Raw genomic sequence first — 15,225 nt, forward strand, 5'->3', positions numbered from 1 at the left:
ATTGTGTGAAACAATCCGAAACTTCAGAAACAATGCAGCATTTTATTTTATTTGACTTGTGAGATTTATCATCAAACCCACAGAGTTTATTTTCACTTGTGATACCCAAACATGTTGACCTCTGACACCTGATGATATTAGTCGTTTCTATGTTTTAGGGGAGTCTGTTTCACATAACAAAACAAAACACACAGTTCGTGGACCCCCATCTTTAAGTTTTAAAAAACAATGGTGATCCGCTTTACAGAGTTTTATAGTTTTTTAAAGACATAGCAAATGATCTACATAATTAAATCAAGTAATAACTACGCCTTAATCTGGGTTTTACCAGGATTTTGATGCACTTCAATAAAGTTTGCTGTAAATTAATGGGAGGAATCAACAACTGAAACTGTTGAAGGCGTCACCTTAATCAAGGTGTCTGAGTGCTGATGGCTCTCTGAACGATGATCCGTTGATCCCGGTGAAAATGAGGGGATCATATCAACACTTCAAAGAAGGACTAACACCTTATTAAGATAAAGAGAATCAGTCAAATACCAACCTTATAACATGGCTAAAAATCTTTCCTGTGATTAAAATAAGACTTTTTAGAACATGATGTTGTACATGATGTGATTAGTTTGAAAAAGGAACAGGAGTACTAAGCTTGATCTTTTAGCTGTATAATTAAGAGAACACGAGGTGATTCTGAGCCAAGTTGCCAGTATAGTATGTTCTTAGCTGAGAAAAAAAATGTAAACAAACTCATTGACATGTCTGAAATCATGTTAGCTATAAAGTATGTTATTCTAATTCTTAATCTGGGCTCTTTCCTCTGAAGGGAAAAAAAAGAAGCTGAGATTTGTAGGGCAGCTCTGAGGGGTCTGGCCATTTGGTGTCACGTTGAATAAACACAAAGGTGCTGGAGTTTTCTGAAGGGGAGGCTAAGGCCCCCGCACTGATCCTGTTTATGTGTTTGGGCCGGGTTTTGTTTTAAGTTGGAGGTGCTAAACACCTTCCCCCTGAGATAAAAGATGATTAATGCCTTTGAATGAGTGACGCTTTAATGGCTCAAGGCTACTTAAGCCCTTCATTAGGGTGAGCTCGGGCCGGTCGACACACTCGAGGCGCTGGGTCCCTCGTAGCAGAAACAGAAAATCTGCAGAGATTTCCTTTGAAGTGGGCCCCTGCTTTTAAGAACACCATCCCCACAAAGCATTCAGCATGGAAATTTGATTAGCTCTCACTTTTTTTTGACCCCACACCACTTTGAGAGCTTGTTTTCAGGGTGACATTTGGGGCTGAAGCTTGATCCCATATAAATATCAGAGACATCAGTGAGCAGAGGGACACTCAGTATCTGGCAACTGAGGAGCACATTCGGACTAAAGCCATGGATGTACCCCGGCCATGTCTTCTCCTCCTCCTGTGTGCCCTCCACCTGACCTGTAAGTACTGTTTGCTCTATTCTATTCTGCTGCTGCTGATGTGACATGCATAGAAGCAGCTATTAACTAACTAACTAACTAACGAACTGACCAATCTGTATAAAATAGAATTGCTTATCTTTAATGATATGACTGGTAAACATGAGCGTAGAAGAGGGTGTGATGCTGCACAGCAAGGTGGGGGCAATTCACTTTCAAGATTACTAAATATTAACTTTTTTTCATGCAAATCCAAAATGTAATGTGTTTGAGTCATGCATGATATAATCACTATTTTGCAAATAAAGCAATGAATATTGTTTTTTTTTTGGCATGGCTGTTCTAAGATAAGAGATAAGATAAGATATTAATTTATTAGTCCCACAAAGGGGAAATTTCATTTTAAGGAACTGCTAATTAACACTTTTCATTAACAAATGACCTTGAAGAAAATTGATTCCTGCATTAATGTGTGTAAAATAATATGATAAAAAAATATAATAATATAATGAATAGACGATACAATGATATCAGTGTTCACTCCCTGATGTTTGTGTTGCGTTGTCTAGTGACCGGAGTGTTGAGCAAACACATAGATCACAGAAACCTGTTCGCACAGAGACTGTGCTGCAAAAGACAGAGCCACTTTGTCTACATTGGACAAGGTAATGCACCACATGTTCACAGAAATGTAAAAGCATCTGAGATCCACTACCCCTGCTGTCAGACATCAAACCGATTATGTGTGTGTGTGTGTGTGTGTGTGTGTGTGTATGCGTGTGTGTGTGTTTTCACAGACATCTCTGGAAGTCCTATCAGTGTTGATGTGGGGATGTGCAGGTCTCACTGTGGGGGAGCACCCAGGCCATCATCACATGAAGCAGGACAGCAGGAATACTCCAAACACGCCTCAATGCTGGAATTTCTCAGGAGCAAGAAAGTAAGTGAAGTGTCCCCACACGGCCACAAGGGCGCGCTGTAACGTTGTGAGTGTCTGACAAAGTTGTTCTTTGAAATTATCATAGGCCTTGATTTGATAATGATACTGAAGTTTCACAAAGCATTATTTTAATATTAAAAGCATCATTCATATCTTTGTAAGATAAGTTTTTGTGGGCAACCAAACTGCAGAAACCAAACAACAAAAAGAATCAAAGGCCACAAGTGTCTCAGTCATTTGCACCACTTACATGAATGCGCACAGAAACACGTTTGGACATGTCTGAACCCAACTGATGATTTCTCTGAACCCTACAACAGATGAGGACACGCGCACCTGCAGCTCCAGAGAGTCCGCAGCCGCCGAACCAGCTGCGCTCCTGCGGGATGAACCAGGTGTGTGAGCCGACCGGGATACGTGTGGACCGGGTGCTTCTGTTAGAGGGACCCCGGGAGGTGGAGGTCATCGAGGACTGCCAGTGCGAGATCAAGCTGACCCAGTGCATCCGCACCCCAGCACTGAGGACTTACTACTCCGAGACGCCGTATGAGACCGTCATCGACGTGGGAGGATGCTCCCGGTCCAAGGGCTCACCAGGTGTGTGTTTGAGTGTGTGTGTGTGTGTGTGTGTGTGTGTGTGTGTGTGTGTGTGTGTGTATGTATAGGGTTATATACTATACATAGGCTACTAGTGTCTTTCTATCTATCTATCTATCTATCTATCTATCTATCTATCTATCTATCTATCTATCTATCTATCTAATTAGATATAAAAATTACTGACTGAGAGACAGGAAGTCCCCAACACAGATAGAAAGATTGAACAAAATTGCAAAAAGAAAATGCAGCCAGTTTGTCAATCAGTCCATTTGAAATCAATATGTCTATCTATCTATCTATCTATCCATCTATCCATCTATCTATCTATCTATCCATCTATCTATCCATCTATCCATCTATCTATCTATCTATCTATCCATCTATCTATCTATCAATCCATCTATCCATCTATCCATCTATCCATCTATCTATCTATCTATCCATCTATCTATCTATCTATCTATCTATCTATCAGTCCCACAGATAGAAAGATTAAACAAAACTGCAAAAATATGCAGCCAGTTGGCCAATCAGCCTATTTATAACAAAAGGGGATAAAAAATGGTGCAAAAATGTTTTTAAACTTAACATTTTTATGTTAGTGCACATCCAGTGGCCACAGTGTCACTGTCTCACAACCAATATATTTAACTGCAGTGTGTCTGTGGTATAAATAAAACATTAGAAAAGAATATACTTTATACTATATTAGATAGCTTTAGATTTATCACTATTCTATGTGCTTATCCAATGAAAGCCACAATCTGTACTCTTCGCCTATTTCAAGATTTTAGCTAATTATGCACACATACAAAAATTAAAACGACCTATTCAATTAAATTTCACTTTTCCAAACATGACACTGATAACTATATGTATATATATAACAGGATCAGCACAAAATACAACTTATGAAGTCGTTGTCTAAAAGAGCCCTCAGTGATCACAAAGCTCAGCCTGTTGTAATGTGGGGATATCTGTTTATTTTCATTTGTATCACAGATAATAATTGAGTTTCTCCTGCTGCCCATATATAACTCTAACTTTTCCTTTTTGAATCCTTCACAGAGGGATTCTCCTGTGTCCCCACTAAGTTTGACTCAGCCTTGGTGGAAACCCCCAACAAAGTGGACCTCATCCAGACAGTGGCGGCCTGTGAGCTGAAAGAAAGCTGCTACAGGGTCCCATACATGGAGTATTATTATGAAATAGTCCATCACGCAGACGGAGTCAAAGAGGAGAGACTCAAAGTAGGTGTAAACTAAAACTTTATAGTTCTAATAACTTATCAGTCTTGTTCAACCACGAAAAAAATGTGAGTGAATCCATCTTTATATTCGATTCCAGACTAGCAACTTCTTTTTCAATTAGCATAGGCTACTTAACACTGGAAGAGAAATTCATTTGTGATGGCAGTTTCACACTCTCTTTTGTAGTCAAGTTGAGAGGAAACGGGGGTCTGCTTGGGTGCCAGACAGTAAGGAACCATCTTCATTCATCAGACATGTGTGGAAGACAGCACTTAATCAAGCTAATCCACTGGCCGGCCAGTGGCTGGACTGCAGGATGTTTGTATATTCATGTACAACCTGCAACAATACACATGACAGACTGGCAGATTTGAGTCCCAGCTCAGCTTTATTGGGGAAAATACAGTTTAAACTGTTTGTTGTTCATGTAGAAAATGAGGATCTAGACTCATTATTCTCCCTTAAACCTATACAAATTCACAAAGCCACACTACGAAGCACTTACTACAAAGTTTATCTCACAACTCAACGCATTGTGGTTTTGATATCAGACTTTGCATGATGAATAGCTGTTAAGATTCACTCAATGTTTTACTCATCATCGTACACTTTACCCCACGGCTGGTGGGCCACCTCCGACCTTTAGTGGCTCAGTGTGGTGTTTGTTCATAAAAAACTATTCTGGGTGAGCTCCATCATACATCTGTGCTTTAAATACATAGAAATCTAACTGTAAATAGAATTTAAGACCACATGATATGGTCTTCGTGTCATTTAGAAGAGACAACCTTAATGTGCGCTGCTCCCTTCACTTAGAGTAACTTTCAAAATAACTAAAATTAATAGAACGGGTCTCTCCACCTTATTTCAAAGCTCTTCCAAGTGCACTGGTGAATTAATTAGTTGGCACTTGTCATTGAGTATTGGTATTTTAATATTTCAACAAGTTCATGTATTTCTTCTATGATTCCTTGTGATTGTTGTTGTTGTTTGTAACTTGTTTATGCTGTTGTCTTAGCCAGGTCACCCTTTAAGAATATATTATTGATTTAAATTGGTCTGATGGGGTTAAGTAGAACAGAAAATATCAAATAAAAAGATTTTGAGAGTTTGAATTCCTGGATATAAACTGTCCTCTTCTGTGCTTCAGCACCAAAGGTGCGAGCACAGCGCAAACACAAATGGTCCCTGCAGGTGTCGAATCAAAGCAGTTAACATGCTAAACTGCCAGCTGGGCCCCAACTCAACTGGGTCAATATTTGTGACCAGCTGTGAGCTGATTGCCCTCTCTCTGTGTTGCTAATTTTCCTCAGGAAATAGATGTGGGCAGATGTTTGGGAGGCTGCACTACAGGAAACCGATGCCTTCTCAGGTAAGCACGAACACAGCTGCTAAACACCCACCCACATACACACACACAGCCACACACTCTGCCTCTCTCATAACAATTGCCTGTGAGCTCTGACACTTTCCACTCAGCATGTTGTCCACATTTAACTCCTACACCAAATGTCAGTCTGTTAGAAGTCTGCCCCAGTGCTTTATTTTCAGATTGTGGCAGACTTCTAACAGTGTAATATCAGTTTATCATACGTATATGAGAAGTATAAGAGGTTCACATTCCTAATTTTTATATCACTGGACTTTGATTTTATGGGTGGAGGAGAAAAAATACAAAGTACAAAAACACTTATCTGAATTTTAATAAACCCCTTATCAACCCAGTATCATACCAACATGCTCCAGCACTTCTTTGAAGCTATGTGGTGTTTATACTCAAACATTGAGTCTTCCAAGATGTTTTTTATTGCTGCATCATTTCATCCATTACAAATATTCTAGATGTACTGTGCATCATTAAACCTGACATTTTCAGTAGCTTTGAAAACTTTGGGATTTTAACTATAATTTGAAATCAGGTTCTGGGGCTTTGTACAATTTCTTGGATGCACAACATGATTTTATTATCACATTGTCACTGGACAGACATAAAGGCATAACATGATAGAAGCACAAAAGGAAGTTGATTGTCACATTGCCACTGGACATATCAACAATATAGAGACATAGAGATAGTAGACACTATAATTATGGTATTTAATTGGTATTTTTTGTGAAAGACTAAGGCTTCGGGCAACATAAAGTACAGATACTGTAGCTTTATTGTACCTCAAGGGGAAATTTGATCTGCAGTTGGCAGTAAAAAAACAACAAAACATTTAAAAAATACAGTAAACAAGGTATAAAACATAGTAATAGCACACAACCAACAGACTGATTAAGGGCAGTTTCATCACTATAAATGTAAGTGTCAAATTACACTCAAGAGTTGTGCAAGTTAAAAGCTTTAATTGCACAAGGAACAAAATAAAATTGGTACCTGTTTGTTTCTGCTATATGTATTCCTTTAAGAGTGGATGGTCAGTGCTTGACAAGATTGACTTCTGCAAAACTTGATCACAGTTGTCTGTTAAAGATCTTTGTGAGAGAGAGCTGCTGTATGCCATTTACCTTCATGGCCTGTGTGACAATTTTGTATTTTAAGATTCCCATAGAACGACATCAAACAAAAACATTAAAATGGACTCAATATAACATTTGTAGAATAAAACCATCAAAGTCTAATCCATGTTAAAAGAGTTTAGTCTGCACAGGAAACAAAATCTCCGCAGGCATTTCTTGAAGATTTTGGATATGTTAAGGTCATGAGTCAGGTTTTTATCAATCACTGTCCCCAAGTATTTATAGGACTCAAGCATCTCCACTGTGCCCTTGACTGTGGTTGGGAGAAAGTGGCTGTGGTTTTTTTTTCCAAAATCTATAACCATGTCCTTAGTTTTGAACATTTAACTTGAGGAAATGGGTCACACCACTCCACAAAATCAGTCACCACTGGCCCATGATTGACCTCTCCATCCTGGAGCAGACTAAATATACATATACAACGTATTCAATTGTTGTTTGAAGGAGTGCACAAAGTGATTTAAATATTCTTCCTGTTTTCTTTTACATCACTCTCTCATCTCTCCCAACTGAATTTCTGTGTGTGTGTGTGTGTGTGTGTGTGTGTGTGTGTGTGTGTGTGTGTGTGTGTGTGTGTGTGTGTGTGTGTGTGTGCGCGTGTGTGCGCGCGCGTGTGTGCGCGCGTGTGTGTGTGTGTGTGTGTGTGTGTGTGGAAATAATATGTAGTGATAAAAATGAATTTCCCATCAAGGGTAAATAAAGTAATTATTGTATCTTCTTTTGCAGGAGTCAGTCTGATCCAGCAATCTGCCACTTGTGGGCTGACAAACAGTCCAGCTCCTGTGTTCCTCAGAGCTACGAGAGCCACAGCTTCCTTAACCAGCATGGCCACATACGCACAGTCCTCTCCATCACCTCCTGCCTTTGCCAAAACTGAACACTGTGCCCCCTACTGGAAAACAACATCCGATCTCTTCTCAGGAGTTTGAATTCACAGCCCATTGATGACCCCACCAAATACTATAACATTTGTTTAAGAATTTGCTACCCTAAAGTATTATTGTATTATATGTAATATATGTAAAGTGATAATTTTGTAAATAAATTTAATACAACAATCTGTGAGGACTGTACCACTGAACAACACATTTGACCAAACTGCTAATAAAACATAAAATATTTTGGGTAGGTGCATTGCTAAGAAAAAATAAGGCAAATGACACTTAAGACACTCTACCACTGAGCAAATACAGTGTGTAACCCTATTTTAAATCATTACATACATGTAATTAGTATGATCAGTACATAAACTTCAGATTAGAGTTTAGAAAGGTAACAGCAACAAAATGAAGTAATGGAACACCAGATGGAATTTAAGAGAGTCTGAAATTTTAAATACATTTAAATCAGTCTCATCTAAAGTTTCAAAGAGAAAGTGAAGCTTTGTAGAAGTAGTGGAAACGAGCACATGAAAAGCAAACCAGTTCTGCAAATGCCCCTTTGAAAAAACACACGTGCAGGTAGTTAATAGCTTCGTATTTTGATATGAACGTGTGAAACAGCTCTTTTGTGTTTTTTTCTGTCATCGTAAGAGAAGGGGTTTTATGACTTGAAGGTGTCCTGTCGAAAAACTTTGATCTCTTAAATGTTTATTACAGTGGGGGTAACCAACTTTTTTCCACCGGCAATCTGTCTTTCGCTCGTGCGTAACTGTGCGTAAAGATCAAAGGAACCAAATGGCACGGTGAGCCACTTCTGAGTTTCCTCGGGAATCACGTTGACAAATAACTGAAAAACAAACCAAGCTTAAACAACAAAGTAGGTTTGGTTTTTGACCTCGGAATTAGTAATACTTTATGCAATTTATATACATTGCTGTATTTAAGTGGTGAGGGTTTAACTCTGTACCGAAACTCAACATTTCCAGAGTACAGACACTTTGGAATTCACACTATAACCTTTATTCAGCGCGACTTGCGTCCAACTGCTTTAAATTGTACACAGAAAAGTGTTTTTATGGGCTAAATGAACAGACTGGTTGGAAGTTCCAGTGATCTTTCTGCACCACATAAATCATTGCCATTGCAGGAGGTCAGGCCAGTTCTTGCAAATTTGGTGATTATCCAGCTGTAATTGGATAAGCAGTTATGTAAATCTCGCGACACCCGTCTCTTTATCGAAGTAATTGGTTACCACCTAAGACACTGTGGCCATTATTCTAAATTAATGGATTCATTTAGGCGCAGTTAACCTCCCATGGTGAGTGCGTTTCCTCAAGAGATCAGCTCCAAGTTGGTTCTGTCCATATTCTCTACACTCCTCTACTATAATATCAGAGAAAATATATTCCACAACAACATAGGCACTGTTCAGTAAGTACCGAACTTTTTCAAAGGCTGAGAGAAGTTTATTTGAGCCTTTATTGCCAGACGTGGAAACAATGGGCTTGAATAAAATCTACAATCGGGTTCACACCTTGTTAACGCCGCCATTAGTCTCCCTTTACATTCGCTGATTGGTGATTTACATTTGCGACCAAATAGCATCTTTACTGCTGTTTACCAAGGCTTTGGGGGCTCTGAAGAGTGTATGGGAGCATTTGATATAAAAAGTCGAGCTTCCAGGACCCTGCAGTCACTCCAACTCCAAGTTGCTGACCGGTTGTATGGTCCGGGGACACCGACGCAAAAGGAATCTACTCAAACCTCAGAGATGCTGCTGTTTGTGATCAGCTTTGCCGCATTCGTGTGCACCGCCGCTGCGTTGCCTCCACTCTATTTGGAGAATCATTTCACCTCCGAGAACGAGTCAGAGGAAGTACGATCAGCTGCCATCAAGAGACTGTTGGAAGTTTTTGGGATGGAGGACCCCCCTGCCATCCACGGACACAAGCAGCCACCTCAGTACATGCTTGATTTGTACAACACGGTTGCCGACGTGGATGGTGTGACCAAGGACCCGTACCTACTGGAGGGGAATACTGTGCGCAGTTTCTTTGACAAATGTAAGCTTTGGTTTGTGCATGCATACGTAGACATTGAAGTATGGTCACGTTTGTGAAGGTGTCTAATGATATCACTTCCATTGCAGTGCGCAGTGAACAGGTGGAGTTCAGGTTCAATTTGTCTACGGTTGCCATCACTGAGAAGATTCTTACTGCAGAGCTCCATCTTTTCAAGCTGCGACCTGTGGCACCACTGGTATTCAACCGACATCATTACTGCCAGGTATGCACCATTAGACAAAATTATGGTAACAATTTCATGAAACACCCAGATGCATCTCTCCTTTGGACATTACTATAATGCCCCTATCTTTTTGTGTTTCGTTCAGGTTAGTGTTTATCAGCTGCTTGACACCAGCAAGAACAACAACACACATGAGAAGAAGCTGCTGTCTTCTCGACTCATCCCAGTCCACTCTACTGGTTGGGAAGTGTTCACCATTACACAGGCAGTAAGTGTCCACTTCTCTTTCAGGTCTAAATTAACTTTTCTAGGTGATTTTTCAACTTACCTGCCTGAATTCTGTTTTAATGGACTAATGTGAATTTCTTCATGAAGGTCCGCTCCTGGATGATGGATGAAGGCAGCAATCTGGGGCTCCACGTGGTGGTTCGGACCATAGGAGGAAGCCAGGTGGATCAGAAACTGATCCGCTTTGCTTCAGGACGCAACCACCACCAAAGCAAACAGCCAATGTTGGTCCTCTTCACTGACGATGGCCGCCGCTCTACTTCTCTTGAAAGCATAGGTAAGATTTAGGTCACCTTGAATGTCCTTTACTTGATCAGGGTATCCCCAGTGTTAGTAAAATTCCACAGTTTATTTTTTCTATTTTTGTGGTCTTACTCCTTAAGAGCAGGGGTGTAGATAAGAATTATGGGGCCTAAGTAAAAATCCTGGGCCACCCAACCCCCATTCTCTTCTCATCACTGTTATTCAATGTATCAATTTATCTGTTGCTATCAACAACTCAAACACATCTCTTACAACACATACCATATAAAATACTGTATTTTCTAACAAAACACTCTCCTTTCCCTCACCAGATCCAAATGATACCACAGCCACTTCCAGCCTTCCCCAGGCCCCCATGTCAGGTCCACCCTCCCGTAGCGCCCGTTCCCTGGACTACAGTGAGGAGGAAGGTGCGTCTTTGCCCTGCCAACGCCAGCCCCTCTACGTCGACTTTGAGGAGATCGGTTGGTCGGGCTGGATTGTGTCTCCCCGGGGCTACAACGCTTACCACTGCAAAGGCTCCTGCCCCTTCCCTCTGGGTCAGAACATGAGGCCGACCAACCACGCCACAGTCCAGTCCATCATCAACGCTCTGAAGCTGATCAAAGGCATTGAGACGCCGTGCTGTGTGCCCGACAAGCTCTTCTCCATCAACTTGCTCTACTTCGATGATGATGAGAATGTGGTGCTGAAACAGTATAATGACATGGTGGCTGGAAGCTGTGGCTGCCACTGACCTCAACTAGTTACTTGTGTTGGGCTGTACAGATATTATAGGTAAGGTTTTTGGTGCATAGATAAACAACTGCCCTTTTATGTGCAGAGTCCCATATGTGGCGTTGTAATATATGTAAATATCCATAAATTATAATATATGGCAGTGATAGAAGTGATATCCTGTGAAAGATGTGAATGTGTATATTTTATGTTTTATGTTGTGAATTGTTGTGAATTGTTACACAGTCAGAATAAATGATGTAAAAAGAAAATATTATAGAATTGATTTATTTGCCAAATTATTTCAAGGTCTAAACTGAAGTTGATTATTGCAGAAAAACTCACTATTTACGTCTCAAAATGGTCAAAATTTGGTCAGAAAAAAGAAAAGGAAATCCCAACCCCTGCAGTCTTCATCTCCCAAAATGTGCAAAATGGAAGAATGCTTGCAGTCTTCTCCAGAGACCGCCGTTTTCGACCTGCAATCATTTGATTTTGGAGAAATGTCACTTGGTACAGCTACACCAGCGATAGAAATGAGGAAAGGAATATATAGAATTTTAGCCATTTTTGATTGAAATTATCACAAAAAAATTTTTAAATCCTGCTCAGACCACACAAGTAAAAGTCAATGATAATTGAGTTTAGTGAGACATTTTCACAGCAGTTCCTTTACATTAGGACGGATCTCACTGAGTTATTAACTCTTAAATTGATTATATTTTCTTACGGTCAGATTTATTCACAGAAATTATATGTGCTGTATTTTTTTCGCTCATTAATGTCTCTAATGAGGAGGACAGAAACACAATTTGAAGTACAGTATCAAGTATATATCAAGAAAAGCTTTCTTAAGATTTGATGCAATTAAATTGTCTCCTTTCATTAACACAGACCATAATATATAATACCTAATCCAAGGTGAGGAAAAAAGTACCTTTAGAAAGTTAATTGTCCAGGGTTACAGGTGCTGGAAATCCTTGAAAACTTGAATTTTAATGGTGTACACCATGCTTGAAACTGCTTGACATTTAGTATATGTGACGCAAAGTCGACTTACAAAGACGTTACACATTTTGCAAGGTGAAACTTTGTTGTGTTTTAATTTGTCTTTTCTTTAGAAGGATGTCATGAAACATACTTTTGGTTGCTACAGTACATGCATACATATTTTAGTTTGAATCAAGCTGCAATGGTGCACTGTGGTATTGCCTCTCAGTTAGAGGGTTTCACCTTATTTTCTTCTACCAAGCATTCTCCTGCAGGACATGGACTCTTGAGCTCATGTCTGGAGAGATGCTGCACTACACCCACACCGATACAGTCAGACAGCACGTTGGTGGTTGTCCTCAGACGATCTCTGTCAACAAACATACAGGGAGTTCTAATGTGAGGAACTTATAAGTATAACTGTGCGTTATCCTCTTAACAACCAACACCATGACGCACAATATTGGGTTATTTTCAGACTCTAATCTTTGAAATCAATTTGCCACAAAAACAAATTCCAGCCACACACAGACAAACCTACAGCATCCAGTCAACAGAGATGATGAACGAAATGCCTTCAAGGGGCAGCCCAACTGATGACAACACTATCGCTGTGGATACCACGCTTCCCTGTGGGATACCTGTGGCCCCAATAGCGGCAACTGTGGCAGTGATACTGTAATCAGATAATTTTGAATGAACAAGTAATAATGGTAAACCTTATTATACACAGGAAATACCCAAACGACTGAACTGTGAAACATTAAAATAAAGAATGTAATTACGTTCATGCAGGTGAAGTGATTATCATACCTGATGATGATGATCTGGCCCGTATCAAGCTCCATATTATGAACTTGGGCGATGAATATGGAAGCTATTGCCTCATAAAGTGCTGTGCCATCCATGGTCATTGTGACCGCTATAGGCATCATGAAGCGTGTCACCCGTTTGTCCATTTTAAGATTTTCCTCCAGGCAGTGGATGGTAGTGGGTAGAGTCACAACACTGGGGAAAACAAATGCATATTTATACATTTTCAATAGTAATCAAGTCATTATTCAAGGTTCTTGTTATATTCAATATTTTCTCAAGCCAGATCCATCTTTACTGAAATGTATGTACTGAAAAACAATTAAGACAAGGAAGTCCAACCCACCTTGATGAGGTCCCAAAGGCAGTAGTGACAGCCTTGAGTAGGCCACCCATAAACCTGATGGGGTTCTTGCGTGTGACAATGACGTAGATGAGGGGAAGGGTGAGGAAACTGTGGATTACCAGGCCAGTGATCACAGTGAGAGTATACATGGCAAGCTGGAGGCCTATGACTTTAATGTCTTTCAGCTTCAAAATCTGTCCTGCAACCAAGAAGAGGACTCCCACTGGGGTATACCTGTGGGAGGAAGATGAGACACAGCAAAGGTGCAGTGCAGGGGGGCAAAATACAGCATATATTCCGAAGGATGGATGATAGTGTGTTCTGTACAAACTTCAGTGATTAAACTTGAATATTATCATTATGTTCCACATCTTCATGCTAGCAGCTTCTCATTCTTACCATATGGCTACGCTGATCAGATGCATCGTGGCTTTATACAGGCAGTCAAAAAAGTCTTTCAGAGGTTTCGCCTCATTCTCCATACTGCCCAGGATGAGGCCAAAGGCGATGCAGAACACTAATAGACCCAACATATTGACCCCGTCTGAGGTGCCTGGCATTGGCACTGTGTCATCTAAAGGGTTACAGTGCTGTTACACATCATTATGATATTGATTCCTTTTAAATAAAATTGTTAACTTAATTGTTAATTTGGTCACAATAACCAAGAAAGGAAAAAAAGAAAACTCACTTGTTTGAGTCAGATTGGAGACAGCAAGACTTTGGGTTCTGGAATAAACTGTTTTATACTGAATAAAAGAAGGAAATCATAATTGTTAAGGACCATTATGAAAAAGTCGAAAACCAAACGATGACCACTGCAAATCTTACTTTTTTGAAACAAGCAGCCACCAGATTTGGGGGAAACATGTTTCTGTAAAGCAAAGAAACACAGTATAGTTTAGCTTACACACACACACACACACCCCAACACACCCACGCACACACACGCACACACACACACACACGCACACAAACACACACACACACACACACTTGATTAGATCCAGAAAGGCATCTACAGTCTGCAGAGCCTCCCCTTCATCACTAGGGGGCGTTGAGGCGTTCCCCGGTGATTTCCCTGGCTGGACAAGCAGAACTAGGACGATACCCGTGAAAACAGCCAAGAAGGTTGTTGTTATGTAATAGCAAAGAGCCTGGAGCCCCATTTTCCCATAGGTCTTTCTGTCCACAGATGAAATGCCTGAAATTCAAAAGGAGGCGCAACTTATAAAGGAACAACATATTTTAGGTGTGTGGCTGACATATCATACTGTATGTATAACAGTGTGTATAGTATACAAAGAGTCAACTCTCTGAACTTAGACTGTCCAGGACTTATCAGCTCCCCTCTAGTTCCCAGGCCAAGTCGCAACGGACTGAGCTGCTGCTAAGCATCTGCTAACAACAAACTTCACTGGATTCAACATTTTCTTGAGAAGTTAGGTTTGACTGAGAATGTGGGTGCTGTGAAGGGTGATATTTTTATCCAGTACAGCAACCATGCTGAGAATGTGTGCACTCTTGCTAGTGCTGGACACTTGACAACACAACATAGCCAACCAGTTTGGGGCCATTTGACTGAAACACATCAGGGGATCTAACCTGTAATCAGACTGGAGATGATGAGAGGAAGCACCAGCATCTGTAGCATCTGTAACAACAGCTCTCCAGGAAAGGTGAAGTACTCTATATCTCTGGCTGTCATGTTACTGGATTTCAGAGCGAAGCCCAGGGCAATCCCTCAGGGAAATATAAATGAAGGTGGACATGCCAGTGTGTCTATCAAATGACTGCTTCACATAATAAACAGTGCCTATAGAAAGTCATGATACCCCTTTGAAATAGTCCCTTTTTTTGTTTTACAGCCTGAAATGATAATGCATAAACAATTATATTTTTCCAGCATGATTTACAAATTTTAGCTGCGGCCCTCTGTTAGACACTTGAAAACGGG

General features: G+C 40.4%; 2 protein-coding genes across 2 annotated transcripts; one reads left to right on the plus strand and one right to left on the minus strand.

Moving 5' to 3' along the window:
- Positions 1–9,374: 9,374 nt before the first annotated feature.
- Positions 9,375–11,138, plus strand: admp (anti-dorsalizing morphogenic protein; the record flags this gene model as incomplete). Its single annotated transcript, XM_083928287.1, has 5 exons — positions 9,375–9,666; positions 9,753–9,889; positions 9,996–10,118; positions 10,226–10,415; positions 10,714–11,138. 5 exons carry the CDS (start codon positions 9,375–9,377, stop codon positions 11,136–11,138), a joined length of 1,167 nt encoding a protein of 388 aa, XP_083784413.1.
- A 1,196-nt stretch (positions 11,139–12,334) lies between these two features.
- LOC310957853 (excitatory amino acid transporter 1-like) lies at positions 12,335–14,976 on the minus strand (the record flags this gene model as incomplete). Its single annotated transcript, XM_083928587.1, has 8 exons — positions 12,335–12,479; positions 12,651–12,785; positions 12,923–13,117; positions 13,269–13,502; positions 13,668–13,842; positions 13,960–14,017; positions 14,291–14,472; positions 14,874–14,976. The coding sequence occupies 8 exons, from the start codon at positions 14,974–14,976 to the stop codon at positions 12,335–12,337; spliced, it is 1,227 nt and encodes a 408-aa protein (XP_083784713.1).
- Positions 14,977–15,225: the final 249 nt, after the last annotated feature.

Source organism: Echiichthys vipera (genome assembly GCF_963691815.1).
Source record: "Echiichthys vipera genome assembly, chromosome: 15".
Taxonomy (NCBI): Eukaryota; Metazoa; Chordata; class Actinopteri; order Perciformes; family Trachinidae; genus Echiichthys; species Echiichthys vipera.